This window comes from Sceloporus occidentalis, unplaced genomic scaffold (genome assembly GCF_023333645.1).
Source record: "Sceloporus occidentalis isolate IW3139 unplaced genomic scaffold, rSceOcc1.0.p SCAF_4, whole genome shotgun sequence".
Classification (NCBI taxonomy): Eukaryota; Metazoa; Chordata; class Lepidosauria; order Squamata; family Phrynosomatidae; genus Sceloporus; species Sceloporus occidentalis.
In genome coordinates this window covers 88,228,419-88,251,452 of record NW_028316984.1, presented here as the reverse complement: position 1 = coordinate 88,251,452, position 23,034 = coordinate 88,228,419, and the positions used below count along the sequence as shown (strand labels likewise).

At 43.7% G+C, this 23,034-nt stretch overlaps 1 protein-coding gene across 1 annotated transcript; it reads left to right on the top strand.

Annotated features, from left to right (window-relative positions):
* The first annotated feature begins 10,900 nt into the window (after window positions 1-10,900).
* Window positions 10,901-15,536, top strand: IFITM5 (interferon induced transmembrane protein 5). The gene is made up of 2 exons (XM_089523426.1): window positions 10,901-11,346; window positions 14,277-15,536. Exons 1-2 carry the CDS (start codon window positions 11,161-11,163, stop codon window positions 14,496-14,498), a joined length of 408 nt encoding a protein of 135 aa, XP_089379552.1. The 5' UTR covers window positions 10,901-11,160; the 3' UTR covers window positions 14,499-15,536.
* The last annotated feature ends 7,498 nt before the right edge of the window (window positions 15,537-23,034 follow it).

Here is a 23,034-nt window from a genome sequence, read left to right as displayed (position 1 = left end):
CAAGCAGGATTACCTTACCTGAGCATTGGGCTTTTTTTCTCTGTTCCCCTTAAGGTGACAGAGAGCAGGATTGCATTGGAGTGGTCTTAATGGTCTTAATGGTCTTAAGTGGTTGGTCTGGGAACTGTTTGAAGAGATTAGGAGAGCAAAGAGGGAGGAAAAGTCTACAGAGTGACATGGGGAAGGATGACAAAAAGAAAAGAGTGTCCTCCCTCAAAGGACAGAGAGAACTAGGACCTCTAGAAAGTGACAAAAAACTTGTGGCATCCCCAATCAGGACTGTGTGGGCAGAGGCAGGTTTGCCTCAGACATTGGATTTGCCTCAGACATTAAACTGTATACACTCTACATATTTTCATTGTTCTGGCTAATTTTCCTCTTTCATTTCCCCTTACAATTAAATAAATTCTAATCCTTGTTTTACTGTTCTGTTCAGTTGTCCCCCAAAGTTGTACATACTGTTAGGTAATGTCTTGGTCCTGGCATTCTTTCATTAACAAAACAAAAATAAAACCTGGAAAGTATGTATTCACAGTGGAAAAATGTAAGAAGACAAAAGTTAAAAGACAGGACCAAAGATACCAGTATAATTTAGGCGCAGTACAGACCACCCAAAAAGGGTGGTCTCCTGGCACCTGTTTTTCCACTGGAGGGAAGACACAGCCGCCAAACCGTGCGGCTTCCTGCCAGCAGGAAAAGAACCCACAAAAAGCAGGTTCTTCTCAAGCTGCAGCGGTGGCGTAACAAGTGCGCCACTGGCACACTGGTTATGTAAGCATCGTGCTGTGCCATGTGGATGCCGCGTGGCCCTTATGTAACAACGGCAGCACCCATGTATATAGGGTGCCGCCGTTGTTACACACTCATCACGTGCGAGGGTTGCGGGGTGTGTGGGCGCTCCATCCCCCAGGCAACCCTAGCACATGATGAGGATGTTGGAAAGGCCTGTTTGTACCGAGCCATTGTTTACAATTCATACAGCTGATAACTTTGCTTAGGAATGATATTTCAACCTTTTGGAATGGAGGGAGGATGTACAAAAGCAGGGAACTGTCTTCAGTATCATGGGGAAAGAGGTGAGACCATCTCTTGCACAGTTTTCAGGTTCGCACCTACCCTTTCAATGGATTGACCCAAACAATTCTGTTTCTGTTATCTACTCCTGCCTTAGGTATTTGGGAAATTGATCAGCTGAAATTCTGGTTTGGTTGTCCAGTTTATAATTAAAGTGCAGAGTTGTAGTGGTTTTAGTGTTGGACTACAACTCTGGAGATCAGGGTTTCATTCCTGCCTTGGCCATGAAACCCACTGGGTGACCTTGGGCATGTCTTAGCCTTGGAGGATGACAAGGGCAAACCCCTTTTGAATAAAGAAAATCCCATGATAGGTTCACCTTAGGGTTTCCATAAGTTGGAAATGACTTGAAGTTACAGAACAAGAGGTCATCTGACTTCTGTACATTTAAACCAGTGATTCCCAAAGTGAGAGTTATGGCCCCTCTGCGGCTGATGGAAAGGTCCAGGGGGGTGAGGGGAACAGGGGGCAGCAGAGGAGCTTCAGTCAAAGTGTTGACGCACAAGAAAAACAAGGGGAATCAGCAACCTTTAGGACCACAGTGGGCATGAGATTGCATGAAACTTCTTTTCAGGGTCCCTTAAAACCACAAACCAGACTCACTGATCATTCAGTGTGGTGGTGTGCCCCACTCTTGGCCTGCCCCCATGAGCTCACTCCCTTAGGTGCATGCCACTAGTGATGACGGAGGTTGGGAAACTCTTGTGAGGCTTGGGCACAGGACATCACTTCTGCAGCTCAGAATGGCACCATTTTGGGACAGACTGACTGACTGAATCAAGGGAGTTTATCAAACGGGAGGAATTTCTCTGAAATTCGAATGAAAAGAAAGTGGGACCAGAACGCATTCACTTAAAGTCGCTAGTTTCACGCAATTACGTGAATACGCATTGCATTCGAACTGACTTCCCATTGCCCAAAAATAGCATGCCGTTGCCCAAATTTGCGTGTGGCAGTCTATCATGCAATAACGTGAAACCACATGATTGCGTTCGGACTGACTTCCCATTGCCTGAATTTGCGTGTAGTGGGTAATCAAGCAATAACGTTAAACCCGATGATTGCGTTCAGATTGCCATCGGATTATGCTTCCAATTCCCCTTGTCCGATAAACTCCAAGGAGTGTTAAAGCATGTGGCAATGGAGGAGAAGTGGTAGTAAAAAGGAGCTTTCAAATTTGGGATCCTGCTTAAGCTTTGTGAGCTTTTCTGGGACTTGGCTGGCAAGTTCGAGCTACTCTGCTGTTCCTGTTTTCTTTCAATAGGCAGGGTGAGAGAAGAGGTAACAGAAGAAGCAATGTTTGTGTATGTGGGGGCGGGGAACACCTGAAGCTGTGTAGGGAAGACACGTCTCTGGTGTAGGAGAGGAAGGAGTGTCTGAGGATCAATTCTTGGAAAGAGTCCTTCACCTTGGAGCAGCTCCTGTAGTTAAAATCTCTTCCTTTCCCCATCTGTGCTAGTTTCCAGTTCAGAGCATGTGGCCTCTGTAACTCCCCCCCCCCCGCCCATACAGCTGCACCCCTCTTCACCCCAACAAAGAAGGATTAGGAGTCCTTCCTCACCAGGGAGAAGCTTCTCCCTTTGCTCTTGGTCAGCTTGTGAATAACATCTGAGCAGCAACCAAGAGACTTCTTGCCTACACTAGCCTTAGCTGGAGGGGTGACATAGGTGAGAGCCTTCTTGGCTGCTGTTCCCAGGATTACCAGGCACAAAGAGAGCAGTGGCCAAGATTGGTACTTTGAATTTTCAGTGGAACAGTAGACCTAATATCAAGAAATCAAGAAATGTGCATGTGGGGAGCGGGGAGTGCTCAGGCCATCATCCAAGACAAAAGTAACATCAGGGACTGCCTGAAGGAAGAGGCCTCTCCCTCTTCAACTGTCATCTTGGCCTCAGAGGGAGTCATCAGGCAGACCCAGTAACATCAGGGACTGTCTGAAGGAAGAGGCCCCTCCCTCCTAAACTGTCATCTCGGCCTCAGAGGGAGCGATCAGGCAGACCCAGTAACATCAGGGACTGCCTGAAGGAAGAGGCCTCTCCCTCTTCAACTGTCATCTTGGCCTCAGAGGGAGTCATCAGGCAGACCCAGTAACATCAGGGACTGTCTGAAGGAAGAGGCCCCTCCCTCCTCAACTGTCATCTCGGCCTCAGAGGGAGCGATCAGGCAGACCCAGCAACATCAGGGACTGCCTGAAGGAAGAGGCCTCTCCCTCTTCAACTGTCATCTTGGCCTCAGAGGGAGTCATCAGGCAGACCCAGTAACATCAGGGACTGTCTGAAGGAAGAGGCCCCTCCCTCCTAAACTGTCATCTCGGCCTCAGAGGGAGCGATCAGGCAGACCCAGTAACATCAGGGACTGCCTGAAGGAAGAGGCCTCTCCCTCTTCAACTGTCATCTTGGCCTCAGAGGGAGTCATCAGGCAGACCCAGTAACATCAGGGACTGTCTGAAGGAAGAGGCCCCTCCCTCCTCAACTGTCATCTCGGCCTCAGAGGGAGCGATCAGGCAGACCCAGCAACATCAGGGACTGCCTGAAGGAAGAGGCCTCTCCCTCTTCAACTGTCATCTTGGCCTCAGAGGGAGTCATCAGGCAGACCCAGCAACATCAGGGACTGCCTGAAGGAAGAGGCCCCTCCCTCCTCAACTGTCATCTTGGCCTCAGAGGGAGCGATCAGGCAGACCCAGCAACATCAGGGACTGCCTGAAGGAAGAGGCCTCTCCCTCCTCAACTGCCATCTCGGCCTCAGAGGGAGCGACCAGGCAGACCCAGCAACATCAGGGACTGCCTGAAGGAAGAGGCCCCTCCCTCCTCAACTGCCATCTCGGCCTCAGAGGGAGCGATCAGGCAGACCCAGCAACATCAGGGACTGCCTGAAGGACGAGACTTCTCCCTCCTTTGTCACCTTGTATTTTGTATTGCATTAAGATTTTTACTGTACACCGCTATGATCATTGCGGAATAGCGGTCTATAAATAAAACATATTATTATTATTATTATTAAAAGTGGACAGTAACCAGAAAAAGTTTGGGTATCACTGTTTTAAACCCACAAAACTGATATCTTTATTGGACCAACTAAAACAAACAAAATACCTCATGCAAGTTTTCAAAGCTTCACTGGCTTCTTTATCAGGCAAAGATGTTAAAAATCAGGAGAAGGAGAAGAAAAGTGACAGTGTTGGAGTCATTGGCCTACATTTTGTCTCAGATGTTACTTCTGTTGTCAGTAGTTGCAGCTACAAGACTTTGTGCAAAGCAGCTCTACTGTTCAGCCTGTTTTGTACAGTACTGTAAATAAATAATGGATGCAGTAAAGGTCACATATTTTTCCATACTCTGCTTCAACTAGTGGAGTCTCCATCTCTGGAGGTTTTTAAACAGAAGCTGGATGGCCATCTGTTGAGAGTGCTCTGACTGTGTTTTCCTGCATGGCAGGGGATTGGACTGGATGGCACTTGGGGTCTCTTCCAACTAGGATTCTATGATTCTAGTAAAGATGTCTTGACAGCTAAATAACCTTTCAGCTTGATTGTCCTGTGCTTCCAGCCAAAAACAGGGTAGAGCCCCTCCTTCTTATCTGGATACAATCAAATTCATCATTACGCACTCTGTTTTCAGGAAAAGAACCCCACAGCAGTATAATCAAAGTTGTTACTGAAAATGAGCTGCAGAAATTTTGCTACTGGGAAGCAGCCAAAATATTCAGGACTATCCTTGTTTGCCCTTATGTGCCAATGAAGCAACAAGTGAGGGGCCAGAGAAGGGGGAAAGGCAGACCATTTCTTTCCCCACCCCACTCCCTGCTTCTACATCCTTAGTCACCACTTTCTTCCTATAGAATCCTAGATTTGGAAGAGACCTCAAGGGCCATCCAGTCCAACCCCTGGCTTTGCAGGAACACAGGTCTTTTTCACACAGGAAAAATAGGAAGGTTAAACTGGTCCCAATTTAGGGTAATCCAGGGCATTAGGGACAATTTCGCAATTGCTTTTCAGACAACTCTGCACACAAACCAGTTAGAATCCAGAAAGTGAGGTGAATCAGTGAATAAGCATTTTTGCAAAAATACCATGTTTTCATTTCCAGTCCATTCACAAATTCACTTTCTTCATATAATTACAGCAGTCTGAAAACCGTGTGCTGGATTCTCCCTGTTCCCAGATTTCCCATGTTTCCTTTGCTGTACCGAAGAGAGGGAGGCAGCCTTGTTCTTAAAGGGACATACATACACAACACACACGCCTCTTTCCCTTGTGCAGCTGGTCTCCTCCTCCTGCAGCCTCTAAGCCTTAAGTCTAAGGGAACAGCTGGTGGGAGAAGGCAGAGAGAGGATGTTTTGGAATTCCTTCTGTACAGAAGGGAGAAATGGAGATATGTCCTGGAAAAGGAGGGCATCTGGGAGTTTCAGCCCTCACTGAAATCTGGCAGGTTTATGGACCAGCCCCATCCTCTTTCTCTCTCTCTAGTGTGTTTGTATGTGGCTTTATGGAGTCTGCAAATGGAAACCTCAGCCTGCCTTCCTCTGAAACAGCTTCTGGTGCAAGGAGGATTTTTCTCCCCATTTCCCTTCCCTCTCTGGAGCATTGTGTGTATGCACTTGTCGAAATGACAGTTTGGAGCATGTGCAAAAAAGTTATCTCCAAGCTAGCAAGGGGATTTGTCCTCATCCGTCTGAAAGCCAAATTTGCTTTCAACCCACTTTCTTGCCTAAGTAATGTGCATTTAACCCCTTTTTGTGCCCTCTGTGTGATAAGCATTAGCAAATTTGCTTGCTTTTTCGGGATGCCAACACTTTAACCATTTTCAGGATGAAACCACATAGGTCCCCATGTGGAAAAGTCCACAGAATCAAATCACCCCCGACAGATGGCTATCTGGCCTCTGTTTAAAAACCTCTAAAGAAGGAGACTCCACTACATTCCAAGGGAACATATGCTAGTGTTGATCAGCTCTTACTGTCAGGAAGCTCTTCCTAATGTTTATGTGGAATCTCTTTTCCTGTAGTTTGAATCTACTGCCTCCTTTTATCTAGGACAGTTGTTTGCAACCTACTTATAACAATAACAGGAAACCCCAAGATACTTATCTAGGACAGGTTTTTACCTATGCCTATTGCCTAATGGTTATATTGACCAAGCTGCTTGGCTGAGCAATATAAATCTTCAATTTTTCTCTTATCAGTGCCACCCACAGATGACAGATCCCAGGAATCCATAGCCTGGAGCTAGATCAGTTAAAGCAGCGCCAAACTGGATTAAGCCTGCAGTGAGGATACAGCCTAAGCGAGTCCGTGGTCCCACAACCCTGAAGCCTCTCTTCCTCGAGAGATCCCCATCCTGGGCCTCCCAGGCTACTTTAACCTTTCATTCAGTAGTCCCCAAACTGTGCCCACCAACAGCTGCAGCACCTGCATGCCCTCCTGTCTCCGAGGCATGCTTTCCCCCACTCAGGTATAGTCAGTATATGTAGGGGGAGGTAAGGAAAGCTAAAGCACAGAATGAACTTAGGTTTGCCAGACAGATTAAAAACATTAAAAAGGGCTTTTTTTTTTAGTCATGTCTGCAGCAAAAGGAAGAACAAGAAAATGACAAGGTCACTGCATGGAGAAGATTGCCAAGTACTAACTGAGAACAGAAAAAAGGTGGAATTACTCAACACCTTCTTTGCTTCTGTTTTCTCTAAAAAGGAAAACTGCACAACTTGAGAAATGATGATCAGTTGGTATAGTGGGGGAAATGCAGCACAGAATAGGTAGAGATGTAGTACAGGAATACCTTGCTACTCTAAATGAATTCAAATCTCCAGTGTCAGGTGAGCTACACCCGAGGATGTTAAAAGAACTGGCAGAAGTAATTTCAGAACCACTGACAATAATCTTTGAAAATTATTGGAGAACAGAAGAAATCCCCAGAGATTGGAGGAGGGCAAACGTTGCCCCTATCTTCAAAAAGGGGAAAAAGAGGACTCAAATAATTATCACCCAGTCATCCTGACATCAATATCTAGAAAGATTATAGAACAGATAATTAAACAGGTGATTTGTAATTACTTAGAAAACAATGCTGTCAGCACTAAAAGTCAACATGGGTTCCTCAAAAACATGGAGCCCTGGTGGCGCAGTGGTTAAATGCCTGTACTGCAGCCACTCACTCAAAACCACAAGGTTGCGAGTTCAAGACCAGCAAAAGGGCCCAAGCTCGACTCAGGCTTGCATCCTTTCGAGGTCGCTAAAATGAGTACCCAGACTGTTGGGGGCAAATTAGTTTACTTGCTAATTAGCTTACTTGCTGTTCACCGCTATGATCTTTGGAATAGTGGTATATAAACAAAACAAATTATTAATTATGTCATGCCAGACTAATCTGATATCTCTTTTTTGAAATATAGGGTTACAGGCGTGATAGATGAAGGCAATGCTGTGGATGTAACATATCATAGGCGGGTTACAGACCGCCATTTAGTACGTATTCTATAGGTACTAGGGTTAGGAAGGGGCGGTGCTTCCGCACCCCCCTAACCCTAGTACGTATAGAATACGTACAAGATGGCGGCGCCCTGTTCATACGGGCACCACCACCTTTATGTATCGGACACTGTGCGTCCGAACGTGTCGCGGCGCTAATGACGTTGTGAATGCGCCCCTGGCGCCTCGCAACGTCATTAGGGCGCCGCAAGAAGAAGCTCCATTTTGGAGCTTCTTTTTTGCTCTGTAACGGAGCCGTGCGGTTTGGCTGCGACGGCTCCCTTACGGAGCAAATGGCGGTGGCGGCAGACCGCCTCAAAGCAGCAGTCTATAACCCACCATAATTTCAGTAAGGCTTTTGATAAAGTTCCCCATGATATTCTTGCAAAGAAACTAGTAAAATGTGGCCTAGATAGTGTTACTGTTGTCAGGAAATGACATTGGTGTGGCCACAAGGGGGAGTTGTTGTGCAGATGATTTACAGCTCCAGTGGCAGCATTCAAACAGGGCATCACCGGAATGTTGATGCAACTGTCAACTGTCAGTTCTCAACTGTCACTGAGAGAGAGAGTGAGACAGTTGGTGCCTCAGAGTGGGCTGTGTCTGTTACTGAGAGGCAGCGAGATGCTTGTGTGTTAATGTGGCTGCCTCAGAGGTTGTGTTATTGTTGGTTGGTGTAAATAGTGTGTATTAGAGACGGATGTCCAATACACTGTGTATATCTATGTTGTAAATACTGCAAAGGAAGATTAAAGCCCTCGTTTAGAGTGAAGACTTGTAAGAGTCATTATTAGTTGAAGACATCTTCACAGATTCCTTCTTCTTGGCATCCTGTCGACGTGGTTGAACTCTGCAGGTGGTCGTGGTGGACACTGCGCGTCATTTCCATACGCACCAACAAGGGTTATGGGCGCAGCACACAGGCCACAGCAACTGTTAGGTAGATTTATAATTGGCTGACTGATCGAACCCAAAGGTGCTCACCAATTGCTTCTCTTCATCCTGGAAAGACATGACTAGAGGAGTGCCACAGGAATCTGTACCTTAACCCTACGCTATTCAACATCTTTATCAGTGACTTGGATGAAGGAATACAGAGCATGCTGATGGAATCTCCAGATGATACCAAATTGGGAGGGGTTGCTAATTCCCCAGAGGACAGGATTAAAATTCAAAATAACTGTGATAGATTACAGGGCTAGCTAACAAGATGAATTTCAACAGGGAGAAATGTAAGGTCCTACACCTATACAGAAAAAAATGAAACGCACAGATATAGTATGGGAGTCACCTGGCTAAACAACAGTTTGTGTGAAAGAGATCTAGGAGTCTTAGTAGACCACAAACTGAGCATGAGTCAAGCAGTGTGATGAAGAAACCAAAAAAACCCAATGCAGTTTTTGGTTGCATCAACAGGCGTATAGTGTCTAGATCAAGGGAAGTGATAGTATTATTGTATTCTGCTTTGGCTCATCTGGAATACTGTGTCCAGTTCTGGCCACTCAATTCAAGAAGGATGTTGACAAGCTGGAACGTGTCCAGAGGAGGGCAACCAAAATGGTGAAAGGTCTGGAAACCATGCCCTGTGAGAAACGACTTAGGGAGCTGGGTATGTTTAGCATCATGAAAAGGTTAAGAGGGGACGTGATAACCGTGCCTCTGGCAGCAGTGATATAGAGCTAGGCTGCTAGCTTCACCCCCAGTGACTTTCAGAAGCCCATCCCCTCAAAAACAAACACACTTACCCAAGTTTGAAAACACATCCAGTCTCTGATGTCCTCCCAGACACAGCTCTCCTTCTGCTCCTTGTGCAGAAGTTTCCCAGGTACTCAACTGTTAGCATACCTGACACCCCCAACTTGTATATGGGTTTTCATATTTTCATATCTAGAGCCAGGCATGTTTTAAGATCATGATGATCTCTGAAATACTAGGAAGTTTTCCATGGGATAGTCACATTGACCTGAAGACATGTGGAAGATCTAGGTAATAACAAAATAAAGGATAAATGGGTTTGTTGATCACTCCATCCTGGCCCCAGGTTTTCTGAATATCTTCTTGCACTAGAGAAAAAGGCAGTCCCATTGCACTAAATCAAAAAAAGACATTATCTCTTACCTGCACCTGTCGTATTTCCAGCCAACTTCCCTATCTATTCATCTTGGGGTTGTCCTAAATCCAATCAATGTTTTGTTACTCTGAAGTTAAAACCATGAGCAATTCCAGAACCCCTTCATCAAATCCCTGGGAAGACCACCAGGCCTTTATTACATTGCAAGATGGCACCAAATACCCCTAAAGGCTACGATATTAGACATAAATATCAGCCCTAGCTCTAGTAGAGCCGCATCCAATTTTCCGAGGATTCATCTGCAGGACTGGTAAATATTACCCGCCACACACTACAACTCTAAGCCTCCACTATCTAATTTCCATACCTCTATTTTGGTTAGCCTTGTATGGTGTCTTGGACTAAATTGTTACTGTGTGTTTTTGGTATGCCCTCACATGTTCCTAAATAAAACCTTCTGTATTAATTAATTAAAACTTATGGATCCTTCCTTAGTTAGTACTGGTATACACAGGTGAACACAATCCTCAATAATATCCAGCCTCTTGCAGGCCTTTTGTTGAGCTAATAATTTCCTCCAAATATCTCTGTTGATGCAAAACGCAGGTCTCCCCCACCTTTTTTGGATAACACAACCATACTGGCATACTGGATTTAGCACTTTGGATATCTCCTTTCAAACACTAAGCAGATTTACCACACCACTGGCATTGGTCTCAATAACTGCCATTGTTGCCAGAGGGGAAACACAGGCCCTATTATCTCCACATTATGCTACTAGTGCCTTTGGTGGAGTGAGTTAAATCAGGGAAATAAGATGAGGGAAAGGGTTAAACACCACACAAATCCATGTACCATCACTGCTACTTGATCAAAGGCAGAATAGACAAGAGCTACAAAGAGCTTTTCTGTATATGTGTGTTTTTCAAGAGATCTACGGTAATTGCAGATCATCTTCAGCATGTACAGTATGGGCAATGGCCTCACCTATATAATCTACATGAAACAGATGCAGATAGTTCAACAGACCAGGAAAACAGGCCAAGTGTGCAGGGGAGATACTATATCAAAAAGAGTGATAATTAGGTAGTGTTTCTCTTGTTGTAAGGTACAATCAACTACAAGACACGCACCACTGTCCAGTGATCTGACAGCCTCTCACATATGAAAACACTTGTATCCTCAGTGCCTAAGTAGCACCTTGCAACTTGCTGAAAGCTGCATCTGCCTTGGCTGCCTTTGAAGCTGCATGTGCCTGAATTACTGACCAGTTCTGAGGGCTGGGAGGTGGGCCAAACCCAACTATTTGGTTATAAAAAGCATTCCTTGTCCAAGGGAGTGAGGGCAGGATTGAAAACCAAATATTTCTTTCAGCCCTAGCAAAGTATTTCTGATAACCACAGTCAAATTACAGCTGTAATTTCCCTGGTTTATATATAGACAGGGACAAATGTGTGCCTCATTACCACAGTATATAAAAGGGTTGTCCCAGCCTAGCTCCCTCACAAATCGCCACTAACTGGGGAAGGGTGCATTTCCCTCTAACGAGAATTATGGACACATCATATCCACGTGAAGACTACCTACCCATGGCATCCCACAAGCAGGAACCGTCCCCTACAGTCATCACTGTCAGGCCTCCGGTGGTCCCGCGAGACTACATGATCTGGTCCATCTTCAACACCATCTATATGAACCTCTGCTGCCTTGGCTTTGTAGCTCTTGCCTATTCTGTCAAGGTAGGACATTTCTGAGCAGCCTCTGTTTCTTCTGCACAATTCTTATGACTTACATTGGGATCACATATTTACTAGGTAGGGAAAGGCCTGCAAGTAATTCTACTAACAGAATTAGTAGTTGTACTATTCTGTAACAGGATCAACCACAAAAAAGTCTGCAACAGACTTTTAGGAATTAAATTCAGGTAGTATCTGTGGTATAGCACTTTGACTGTCATGGCTACATCCTAAGGAATCCTGAGATTTGCAATTTAGGGAAAGGCATTTAGACTTTTCTATAGGCAGGCACCAAAGATATCTAGCAGCAGGCATACTAGACAGATCTAGGAGCCATGCTGAAGGGTTCTGTGAAACTCAAAAATTTGTATACCATGACTTCTTAGGTTCATGTGGAGATTCTTTTCCATAGGGTTTCCCTGTTAAGAAAAAATGAACTGAAATGAGCTGAAATTTTAAATTTCTGTCTTTCCCTCCAGGGGATTGTGGTAAGCATTTTCAGCAGGGCTATGTCAATATTATTTTATTCTTTTCCAGTCTTATTAATGTAAAGTGCTTGACAATAAGACCAGGAAATGAGGAAGGAAAGAAAAATACAATTAGAAAATCAAAGGAAACACTGGCCTGTTACAGACTGCCAAAATAAAGCTGCTTCGGGTCTCTTTGGAGGTATGCTGTTTAAATGATTCATGGGTCCTAAGAGTCCGGAGGTCGCGCCAAAGCCACACTCCATTCCTAAGCACTGGAGTGCAGCTTTGGTGCAGCTTCTGGATTCTTAGGATGCATGCATCATTTAAACAGCCTACCTCCAAAGAGACCCGAAGCAGCTTTATTTTGGCAGTCTGTAACAGGCCACTTTGAACTAATTGTTCCATGATCTGTGAAGTGAAAGATTAATGAAACGGAACCTGAATCCTGCAAAGCTGTGGTTTGCATAAACATTGGAGATGTAGCAATGAATCAGAAAGAGCAATTGTACACAGCACTAGTGACTGCAGGAATCATCACTTATAAAGAGAACCGGATAAACCTCCTCTCAGAAAACTTGCCAAGAAAACCCTTTTATAGGTTCAGATTAGGGTGTCCATAAATCAGAAATGACTTGAAGGTACACAATAACAAACAGCTAATTGCTGTAAAAGTCTGAGGAAATCATCATCATCATCATCATCATCATCATCATCATCATCATCTTATTACCTGTGGACTGAGGTGGGGGGAACAACCACAAATAACACAACACATAACAGCAGTTAAAAGAGCATATACAATTCATACATAGTCTGGATAGGCCTGTAATAAGCAGTGTAAGCCCACTGTGGTGTTGTCTCGTTGGTCCCCAACTCCCATCATCAACAGTATTGGAGAATGACAGCAGCTATAATTGGATATGTCTAGAGAATGCCTGACTGAAGAAGGCTGTCAGGCGTAGGAATGTAGGTTGCTACTATCCACGGATCAAATTAGAAGTGGATTCTTTCCTTCCTGGAGTGAAGTTAGACCCTGTCCCACACACACTTAGTCTGGAAGAAGAGAATGGCTTTTGAGAGATTCAAATAGTGTACTGCAGTGGGATTATTTTTCTTGGAGTGCTTATATATCTTTTCTTTGTACCCAAACCCAGAGAAGCAATCTGACCATAGGTGAGTGGTAAATACAACTATACAGATGAGTGTCTTCACTTGTAACCATTGTGAACAATTACCTTTGGATTTACTGTGCCTACCAGTCTGCCTTTTAATGATCAGCAGCCAGTCAAGAACAGAGCAAGTATTCCCTACCTTGGAGCGTAGTGAAAAGGACAAACAAGCTCTACCATCTCCATTTTGGCTACCAGACTGTTATTTGAGGGCACAGGGAAAGAACCAGATTTGTTTATTTTTTTTTTAAGTTGGTGAACCTGGAGAGAAGCTGAGCTGATGTGCAAGTGACACTCAGAAAAAAGGAAAAGGAAATCTTTAATTTTGAAAGTGATGTTTCATGTGTTCCCTTGCAGTAACACAGGCTTGGGCTCATTTAGAGACAGATCAAATGGGGATGATTAACAATCTGGAAGGAAGAAAGAGGAAGGCATGGCTGAGGAGTTATATAACCTATCTCAGACATTTCTGTTCATAATATTGTGATAGCTTCCTGCATTTCAAGCTTCTGGTGAATCTGTTCACAGTTTATGCTTAGGAAGCTGCACTCTAGTTTGTGCAATCACTGCATGAGTGGCACATCTCATCTCATGAAAACAGTAGTAGTGACATATAAGCAAACATCTTGAAAAGCATTAAAAAAAATTGCTTAGAAAGTCAAGAGTGTGTAGTGGGTGGGGAATGATACACACATAAAATAAATTTGTCTTTATTTTTGTTTGAAACAAGCAAGTTGACACTTCCTTCAGGCTCCATAAAATAATTACAACCTGATGTGGTTTTTCTATCAAACCAGGGTGTGTCACATTCCTGCTCTTGCTTTGCTTCTAGACTATGCATCTACCAACAAACTTGAGGTTTGAGCACATGGCTACACAGGAGTGTCTCATGCTCCCACTTTGGGACTTTAGCATTAAGATTAAACAGTACAAAATGCAGGATGTTTTATGGAAAAGCTGAGCTGTGTGGATATGTATAACATTCCTCCATGTGAATCAAATAACATCCAGTTTTCCAAGTTAATATTGTAGCCACTGCATGGACCAAAGTTGCTGACACCTCCACACACACATGTTCTCTCACATACTCTCCTATGTGCATCTCCTGACCTCACACTGTGAGTTGCTTCTAATATTGCAGTTTCTCTTTCTAAGGTTGACCAAAGTGTTGCCCTTCAAAACACTTTTGTTCTGTTCTGATCTACATAGAAGACTTGGTTTTTCCACTCTAGTTTCTTCCCCTGCCTCTTCTTTACCATGTCTAATGCTCAATACTTTCATCTCTTTCTTAAAGGCACGGGATCAGAAAGTGGCTGGTGACCTGGAAGCTGCTCATCGCTATGGCTCCAAAGCCAAATGCTACAACGTTCTTGCAACGTTGTGGAATGTGGTGCTTCCCTTAGTGCTCATTGCCCTGGTGGTCACTGGTGTACTCCATCTGTCCAAGTTGGCTCAGGAGTCCATGGACTACTTGGCTTTCAGACTCTTCCCTAATGAAGATGAAGATAAGAAGTGAGCTGAGAACCTAAAACATTCCTGGAAATCTCTTTTTGACCATTAAGAGACTATCAACTGGTGTAATCTCCAACTGTCTGCCTCCAACCACTGTAGAATGCAAAACCTCTGCTCATTATAATTCAGGTCCTGGTTCATTTTACCATTGCATTAATGTGCCTTGGATTTATCTCATCTTTGACTGCAGAAGCAACAGATATAAAAATTATTTTTACCCTTGGTGTTCTGGATAATCTCAAAGCTGGGCTGTCTGCCGCAGTGTTTACCACTTGCTGCATCATACTTCTCCATTGCTGCCCCCCTCCCCCTTTCTCTGTATCTTTCTGGGGGCAGGGTTCTCTCCTGGGTGACAAACAAGTAGCAACCACACAGAAATTTGATATCCAAGATAATGGGAATATTAAATAAGTTTGCAGAATCCCCTACCACATTTGAAAATATGCAAACTTAGCTCTGCATCTTTTAAAAACCTTTCCAGTCAGTTTGTGTTCAATGCCATTTATATCTAAAGAGGTTTGCATGTGAATCAGCTAACACTGTTAATAAACACAACTTTTTATTTAACTGATTGTTATTATGGTGAGATCCCAGCATCTTCTACTGAATGATTAATTCTTTTGCAAGGTAACTGCTGGCTGGTGTTAGGTTCAAGTGTAATGCTGTGGTTTGTCTTTAGAATCATATTTAATCCATTAAACAAAGCAGAAGAATGATCAAACTAATATCTTTTAACATGTCTTATCAAATACATTCAATACATTAAAACTGCCACCAACACATCTTCAGGTGTGTTGAACTACAGTTTCCATCATTCTTGGGCACCTTAATTAACACCTTTGGAGGGCACCAGATTGGTGAAGGCTTTCTTAGAATGAATGGACAGGTGTTGCTGGAGTGCAAGGCCCAACAGCTCTAACATAGCCCATTGTGAAGAATATTGGAAGCTGTAGCCCAGCATTTGAAAGACCACATTTTGCTCATCCACGCCCTAAAATTTTGTTTTCTCAAGCATAAAACTTACTCTTCCTTAAAACCCAATTGTTTCTTCCTCCAGCATTGATGCTGTACTCTCTTGGTTGATACTATTTAAATGATTGTTTTTTATAACTCATTCATCTTTTATACATGCCTATGTTAATAAAATAATATCATCTCTTTTCACCTGGGTAATGTTTTTAGTCTGTGTTTCATAATGATAAGAATTCAACAGCCATTTTAATCTTTTAAAAGGTGAATATCCTGAAGCATAACATACTCGTGTCCCTCTTTTCTAGCTAAATCATTGTTTATGCAAGCTCTGCTCCATGTCAACAAATTCTAGAAGACCCTGTCAGAGTATAAACATTTAGGTTTAAGAGTTTATGGGGGGGGGATGAATTTATTGAACAGAGAAATGAATTTGCAAATAGCTTCACAGTGCATTGCTATGCATGCCACACCAGAATATACAGTCGAGTCCCTGTAGACCCAAGCCAAATCCAGCTTCTGCAGCCTTTCTTAGCTTGTACAGTATATTCACACAGCATATAACCTCAAGAAATGCATCATCAGATATTTGGAAGGCTTCTCATAATCTCTCAGTTTGGTTTCCATTTTGGGAAGGCAATTAGATGGATAAACTAAGCTTCAATAATTATTTCTGGGCTTTAGCAGATGGAGAAGAAAAACTGGATCACTCTCGGGATTTCCCAGATTGTGTGGAATCTCCATGGTCCACATGGCCCATTCCCAAGGCAGGCTGAACACCCATGGGCAGTTCGCACAAAGAGGTGTTAAGCTGCAGCACTCATTCTTTTTTGCCTGCCCTCCATTGCTTGTGCACCATCATACAAACACATCACCTGTAACTGCCAATTATCTCGCTTGTCCCACCCAGATGCCATCCCATTGGACATCCCACATGACTAGCTGTATATCTGGCCACACAATCGCATGAGCAATACACTGCCTGCACAGTGCATCAATGCATCCAGTAACTCATTGGCAAAGCACAATCATGGAGGTCCCCCCATACATGCCCCCTTTCCCCCTTCACTTCAGGACCCACTGTTGGACTATCTAGTTTGTTTGTGTTTTTATTACATCCATCACATTATTGGCAACCTGCCATGTTTGTCATAATCTCACTTCATGGAGTGTGTGACTGGTTGGTGGTGCAATGGATCGATCGTGCAGCTGGCCACTCGGGTGCCTGTGTGCTCAAGAAAGAAAAGAATTGTTTGATGAATAATGGTGCTGGCAGCTGTATTTCACTGGACACTGGGTGCATGCTCCAGACCATTCCTGTAAGCCACCTGGGCCTTCCCATGTTCCTGCAGTCACATTGTGCTGTTTATATGCTGGTGTGATAATATACACTTTCTGCATTTGTGTGGAGTAAATGTGCATTAGTTTGCTCTAGTTTTTCACCCAGGAGTACAGCTTCATCCCAGTTTCCTCCTGTTTCATCTTGTGTGTTTTATAAACAGGTAGGGCTCAAGTCAGATTGAAGTTACTTCTTTTTGTCAGTGCAGCCAACCCCTTTGAGTGCTAGTTTGTACCTGCTTACTGCCACTACTCAAAAAGATACTAAAGGTCTACATAAGAGAGAGTCATTTTAGTGTAATTCTGCCTTTGTAATGCAGTGTTTTAACTGGATCAACCCAGAATATAGTCTTCTTGTTTAGCAAAGTCCTTGGTGAGCAAACCCATTTCCACACTGGAGCAAGGAGAGGCAGCACAGACAGAGCTCTGGCGGTGACCTTCTCAGTCTAATCCTCTTCAGCTGTGTTGGTCTACAACTTTCATCATCTACAGCTACCTTAGCAATTGGCTGTGCTAGCTAGGGGTGGTGGGAGTTGTACATCAACACATCTGGAAGGCGTCGGGCTGCTGGGGATGATTTGTAGTGATTTGTCACGTAGGCCCTGTTTGCACAGGCCAAATCAAATATTCTCCCACACATACTCTCAGCAGGGAGTCCGGAAAACATTTAGCCAGTTCTGTTTTGAACCTAGGATATATCCCCTCTTATAAAGGATTCAAGTAACTCACTGTTTGCTCTGGATCTCCCCAGAAGATCTGGAATCCTCCATTTCCATGCCGGGTGGCTGTATTCAATGCAGCAGGGAGTCCGGAAGACATTTAGCTAGTTCAGTTTTGAACCTGGGATATACCCCCTCTTATAAAGGATTCAAGTAACTCCCTGTTTGCTCTGGATCTCCCCAGAAGATCTGGAATCCTCCATTTCCATGTCGGGTGGCTGTCTTCAATGCATTCTTCTGTGTTGCCTGGTGCAGCTGCTGTTACCATGAGTCATTTGCTCTGAGGTCAGAACAAAATGCCCAGCAATGTGATAGATGTTGGCTGCTTCATTCTGACCTTAGGACAAGTGACTTGCTGCTGTGTTCACATCAGGTAGCATAGCAGGACGTGTGTGCAAACAGCTGCCCAACATTGCAATAGGAGTTTTCAGGTGGGATGCTGGGGCAGTTCCAGAGCCAGAATACTCTGGGATGTTCGCAGGGTATTCTGGTCCATGCAGACAGACAGACAGACAGACAGACAGAATGTATGGTCACTCCTTCTATACATTCAAAGATTATCACTGAAGGTTTATTTACATTAATCACATTGTTGCTGCATTATGTTAACTCATGGTTTTTACCCTCAGGAACAGGAAACATAAATACAAATTAAATTCAATTGTCTTATCCTCCAAGTGTCAACTTACTATAAATGCCTTCATTTCTAACAGTGTGTGTGTGTGTGTGTGTGTGTGTGTAAATAGAAAATCACATAGATATCACACACTCAGAGGCTGTTCTGCCTTGCTTCATTATTTGGGATTTCTCGGATGATGTTCTACTAAATGCCTATTGGTTCACAGCCTCTGTTTAACATTCTTCTGAGGCCAGAGCGTTATTATAGTCCTGGTTACATTTAAAGGCCAGGATTATGGTGTAGCCTACAGCCCTGTAATTTATTGGTTTTGCCTCCCCACCCCCTGGCCTTGTCGAGTGTACATGGGTCACCGTTTGTTCTAAAATAGTTCCCTAGGAGGAAAAGGCAACTTTCATCTTGGTCACACTTGCACATACTCTAGTCGTCTGTCCTGGCCACGCATTCTCTTTGCTTGCTAGGGCTGCAGGTTTCCCACAGAACAAAGTTATTTTGATCCAAGGTAATAGCAGTGGGGTTCTGTTCTTTGAGGCCTTTGGGGCTAAGTACTTTGTGGCATTGCTTGAACACCACAGTCTGTGATTTCAGCTGTTTTGCTGGATAGTGGCAAGAAATATTGAGCACCTTTGGAAGCCTTGGGATAGCAATCATGTTGTTATTATCAGCTAAATATTGCAGCCTGTGGCTTTGGAAAAAAATATGGGCTGTGTCAATCCTCTAATACAAAGTCTTTACTGGCAATATTGACTGAACAAAAAAGAATGTCCGAAGAACCATTCCTTTAACTTCAGATGGAATACCAATCCTCAAGTTTCAGACAAGGATTACAATATTTCTGTTTATGCAGGATTTAGGAGTTTATCACATTACAAAAAAACCTGACTTACCCCTGCTGTGTTCAAATCTGTTACAGGATGTGGGTGGGTATTATTGCATGCAAAATGCTGCTGATGCTACTGCCCGACTGCACGCCACCTAAAACCTGCCTCAAGCCATGCTCAGATGGCCGATTTGCACAGTCGGGAAGCTCCTATGTGGGATGCTGCTGTCCGGATGCATCCTGGCTCGAAACCTTACTCAGCCAGTACTTTTTCAAAGTAGGGAGCTTCTGACTTCAAAAATTGGCCAGCTGAGTGAGGCTTTGACCCAGGATGCATTCAGACAGTGACGTCCTGGCCAGATAGGTGGTGATTTAGGTATGATAACTTCCAAGGCATCCTGGATCCTGAATTCAAGCCAGAAGAGGCAAGCTGCATTTGTTAATGGGACAAACCCCATAGTCCAAAGAAGTAACACTTCTGTTTTCTGCTTTAGTTAACATGTTCAAAAGAAATGGTGTCTACAATATGAACTTTTATTATGAAGACAATCTAGTTAAGTGTACAAATTAAATTCAGATTTGTTTACAGCTGCTAAAATAATTTGGGCAAGGCAGTAGATTCATCCAATCAATAAAAAGAATGTGGTGGCTCAGACTCTTGGGCATGCCAGAACTTTGTTGGCAATATAGCAACGATGGAGAACCTTTTAGAGACCGAGTTCCCAAACTGCAATCCAAAACCCACTTATTTATGACAAAGTGCTGCATCCCTCTGGATTTCTAGTGAAACTCTAGTGAAGTCTGTGATGGCATGATTGTTCGTGTGCCCACAGAGAGGGCTCTCAGTGCCACCTCTGGCATGTGTGCCATAGGTTCGCCACCACTGCTATATAGGATGCCTGGTTCTGGATCACCAAGCCCCTTTCTTTCAGATTGAAACAAATTGGGCTCTCCTTTCTCCCCTGCAGAAGCTAACAGTGCCAGACGCAAACCAGCTGTAGCCCCACTAGTTTGTCTGTTTTAGAAAGGCAGACAGCCAGATACCCATACTACTTGCATTTTCTGTGGGAACATCCAAGGTGAGAAAGGAAGGGAATAAGGCTGAGAGCTTGACAGATCCATTTCCTAATTTTTGGGTATGCTTCACATGAAACTCTCAAAATTCTATGCTTTGAAGAAGGGATATTTGGTTCTTCCTTCCTCATGTCACCATATTTTACTCTTTAAAAAGCCTTAAATTAGTTTTCTAGCATTAATACTCACTAGCCCACACTGGTATCTTCCTGAAATGGCATTGTTTTGCCTGAAGACACCTCTTTGATATCTGCTATTTTTATACAAAATGCCTCATAAACAATGGGGAAAGGAAGGGGAAACAAATAACCTCAAATATTTTAGGAGTTTCTTTCCACTTCTGCTGACACAGCTTTCTTGAAATTCTGCAACCTTGCTATGGAGGAACACCTCCAGGCTGCCTGCTGTTTTGACAGCAATAGTTCACAAGTAACAGAGAAATGCCCCTTTTTAGATAACCTGAAGAACAAAAGGTTGCTTTTGCACTTATTTATTCTGCATCTATTTATTCTCTCCTAAGTGGGTGACTAAGGTGGTACACTGACACTTACCATGAAGGTTTTTTTCTGCTGAGGAAGGATAGTATCCTGATCTGAATTGCTCTTCCCTAGACCCTCCTATGTAGCAGGATAACAAGTTATTACCACTTTTTGTATTTTCCATGCTTGCTAATAGGAAGCATCAACTCCACAGATTTCCAAATCATTTTTGAGTCAGAATTCAATCTGAAGCAGATTAGCTCTGAATCAACCCAAGCAGAAGTGGACTGTGCTTGGAAGTCCTAAATTAAGGTTGAAACTAAATCTGGGTATTAGTGTATATCCTCAGTTTTGGCCTCTCTCTCATAATTTCCTATATTTATAAAAGTCATGGTCTTGTAGGGTGTGATAATGAGCCTCCTATTATCTGGGCATCACAGCTAGGGCATAATCTCATTTCCAGGTAACCAAAGAGTTAATTGTGTGATAGTGTTAAGTTGCATATTTGGATCATGAAGGAGTCACAGGTCAGAAGTGACAACTGCCCAATGAGATGATTTGGAATGTGAGATGTTCTGAGAGCCTTCCACACAAGAAGGATAAAAGCCTCAGAGGCACTGAGTCTAACAAAGATAAGGGCAAAGAGACAGTTGGAGACAGGGGGCGACTGCCCACTTTGGGGAAGCTGGTTGAGACTGGACAAAAAACATCCAGGCTCCTAGCTATTTCCATGAAGATCAAGGATTCCAAATCTCATCTGTTGTCATGAGTAGCTAGGGAATGTTTACTTTAGAGTCTAAAGTAAAGTAAACTTTAGACTCATCAGGGAAATTAGGTTTATTTTTGTGACCTTGGCAGAATATGATCTAAACCATTTTGCAACCTTTAGCTTCCTAAGTGTGCCTGAAGGGAATGTGCCCTTCATGGAGAGAAATTTCTTTTGCAAGTGTAGACATCTTGCTTAGAATAAAGCCTTTCCTTTAAAGTACTTCTGTTCCACACTCCATTCACATGCCTTCACATGGTCTAAGAGGCAAGGTGGGAAAGCACAGTACAAGTGGAACCCCAGCAACATCCCCTTGCATTGCAGTGCAAGAGATATTCAAATCAATTGGTGGTGGCAGCTAAGATAGATGGCCTTTAGAGGTACCATCCAGCTTGGGCAAAGGCAGGAGCAGAAGAGAGAGCATGACATAGAGGTCCTACTTACAAGAACATACACAAAGATTTCAGTCTCAAACCTGCTATAAAGTTTGAGACCAAGATTGGGGAGCACTGGGTGATTATGGCCTCTGGGTGATTAGGGGCTATGAACACTTTTTGAAAAACAAGGTGAGCCCTAAGCCTGGGTCATCCTAATTACAAGGCAGGAAGCCTCATTTGTCCCCCGCCTTAAACATTCCCACATGCTGAGCTGAAGCTTTCAAGGGATCTCAAAGAAGGTTTATATGTGTATATATAAAATACAGACACAGACACACCCCTGACAATGCTGGCTGGGGATTTCTAGACTTTACTTGGATGAAATCAAATCTTAACAAAACAGTAGTGGCGGCAGCAATGGTGACAGAGGGCTGATGTTAAAATGCTTTGTATGGAAGCATTCTCAGCCAGCAGGAATAATGATCAGGAATGATGGGAATTCTAGTCTAACTGTATTTGTGGGCTTAAGGTTGGAAAGGACAATTTATATCATTCAGGTCAGGGTGACCAGATGGCAAAGCCACGCCACAAGCAGTCTTTTTGCCTTCAGATGTTTCCCCCATTGACCAGGCCTTTCCCACCCTGAATTTGTGGTTCTGATGCCATCTTGTGGTTGTTCTGTTGACTTTCAAAGGCTAAAAGTGGAAGCAAGTTATGTCTCTCAAATTCCTTTAAATAATTATCTGCCTTCACTCACTCCCGTACAGCTCTGTAGAGGCTGGCCATGCCTCAAACACTGTCCCACTGTTTGTAGAGAATGAATAGCTTTCTTCAGTTCAGTGAAAGAGGATGATAGGCAATCCATGCTGACTCTGAAATTCACAGATTTCCCTCCTCTACCCAAAGAAGCTCCAGGAGTTCATATGGAAATGCTGTGACAATGGCTTTCCTTAAACACCATGAGAACAAGCAGAGCCTTTGTAACTGGGGCTGAAACCGGATACAAATGATAAATGCCATTAAGTCTCAGAGCATGTGCAACTCTTTTTTTAACCACTAAACAATCACAAACCTGTTTTCACAAATCTGGGATTAAGAGCTAGTACTTTTACCTCAGAGGATTGTGATTTTTTTCACTGGGCAGGAATCAACTCCCACATCTCATTTTAGAAATTAAACACCCCCAAACAGGGAAACCACATAATACACAAAATAGTTGTTTTTCAGAGCCCAGGCACATGAACTGGGCTGAACTAGCATGCTTCCTGCACAGAGACTTGTCCTAGCATGGCTCTCTTTGGACAAGACCAGGCTAGTCTTGGGAGTTTATCACACAGCATGGATCCCATGCAGAAATGGAA

Excerpts from the sequence above, each read along its gene's own strand:
- IFITM5 (XM_089523426.1), top strand. The coding sequence starts at position 11,161 with ATGGACACATCATATCCACGTGAAGACTACCTACCCATGGCATCCCAC. Across the intron at positions 11,347-14,276 it reads CTCTTGCCTATTCTGTCAAG|GCACGGGATCAGAAAGTGGC; the intron begins GTAGGACATTTC and ends TCTTTCTTAAAG.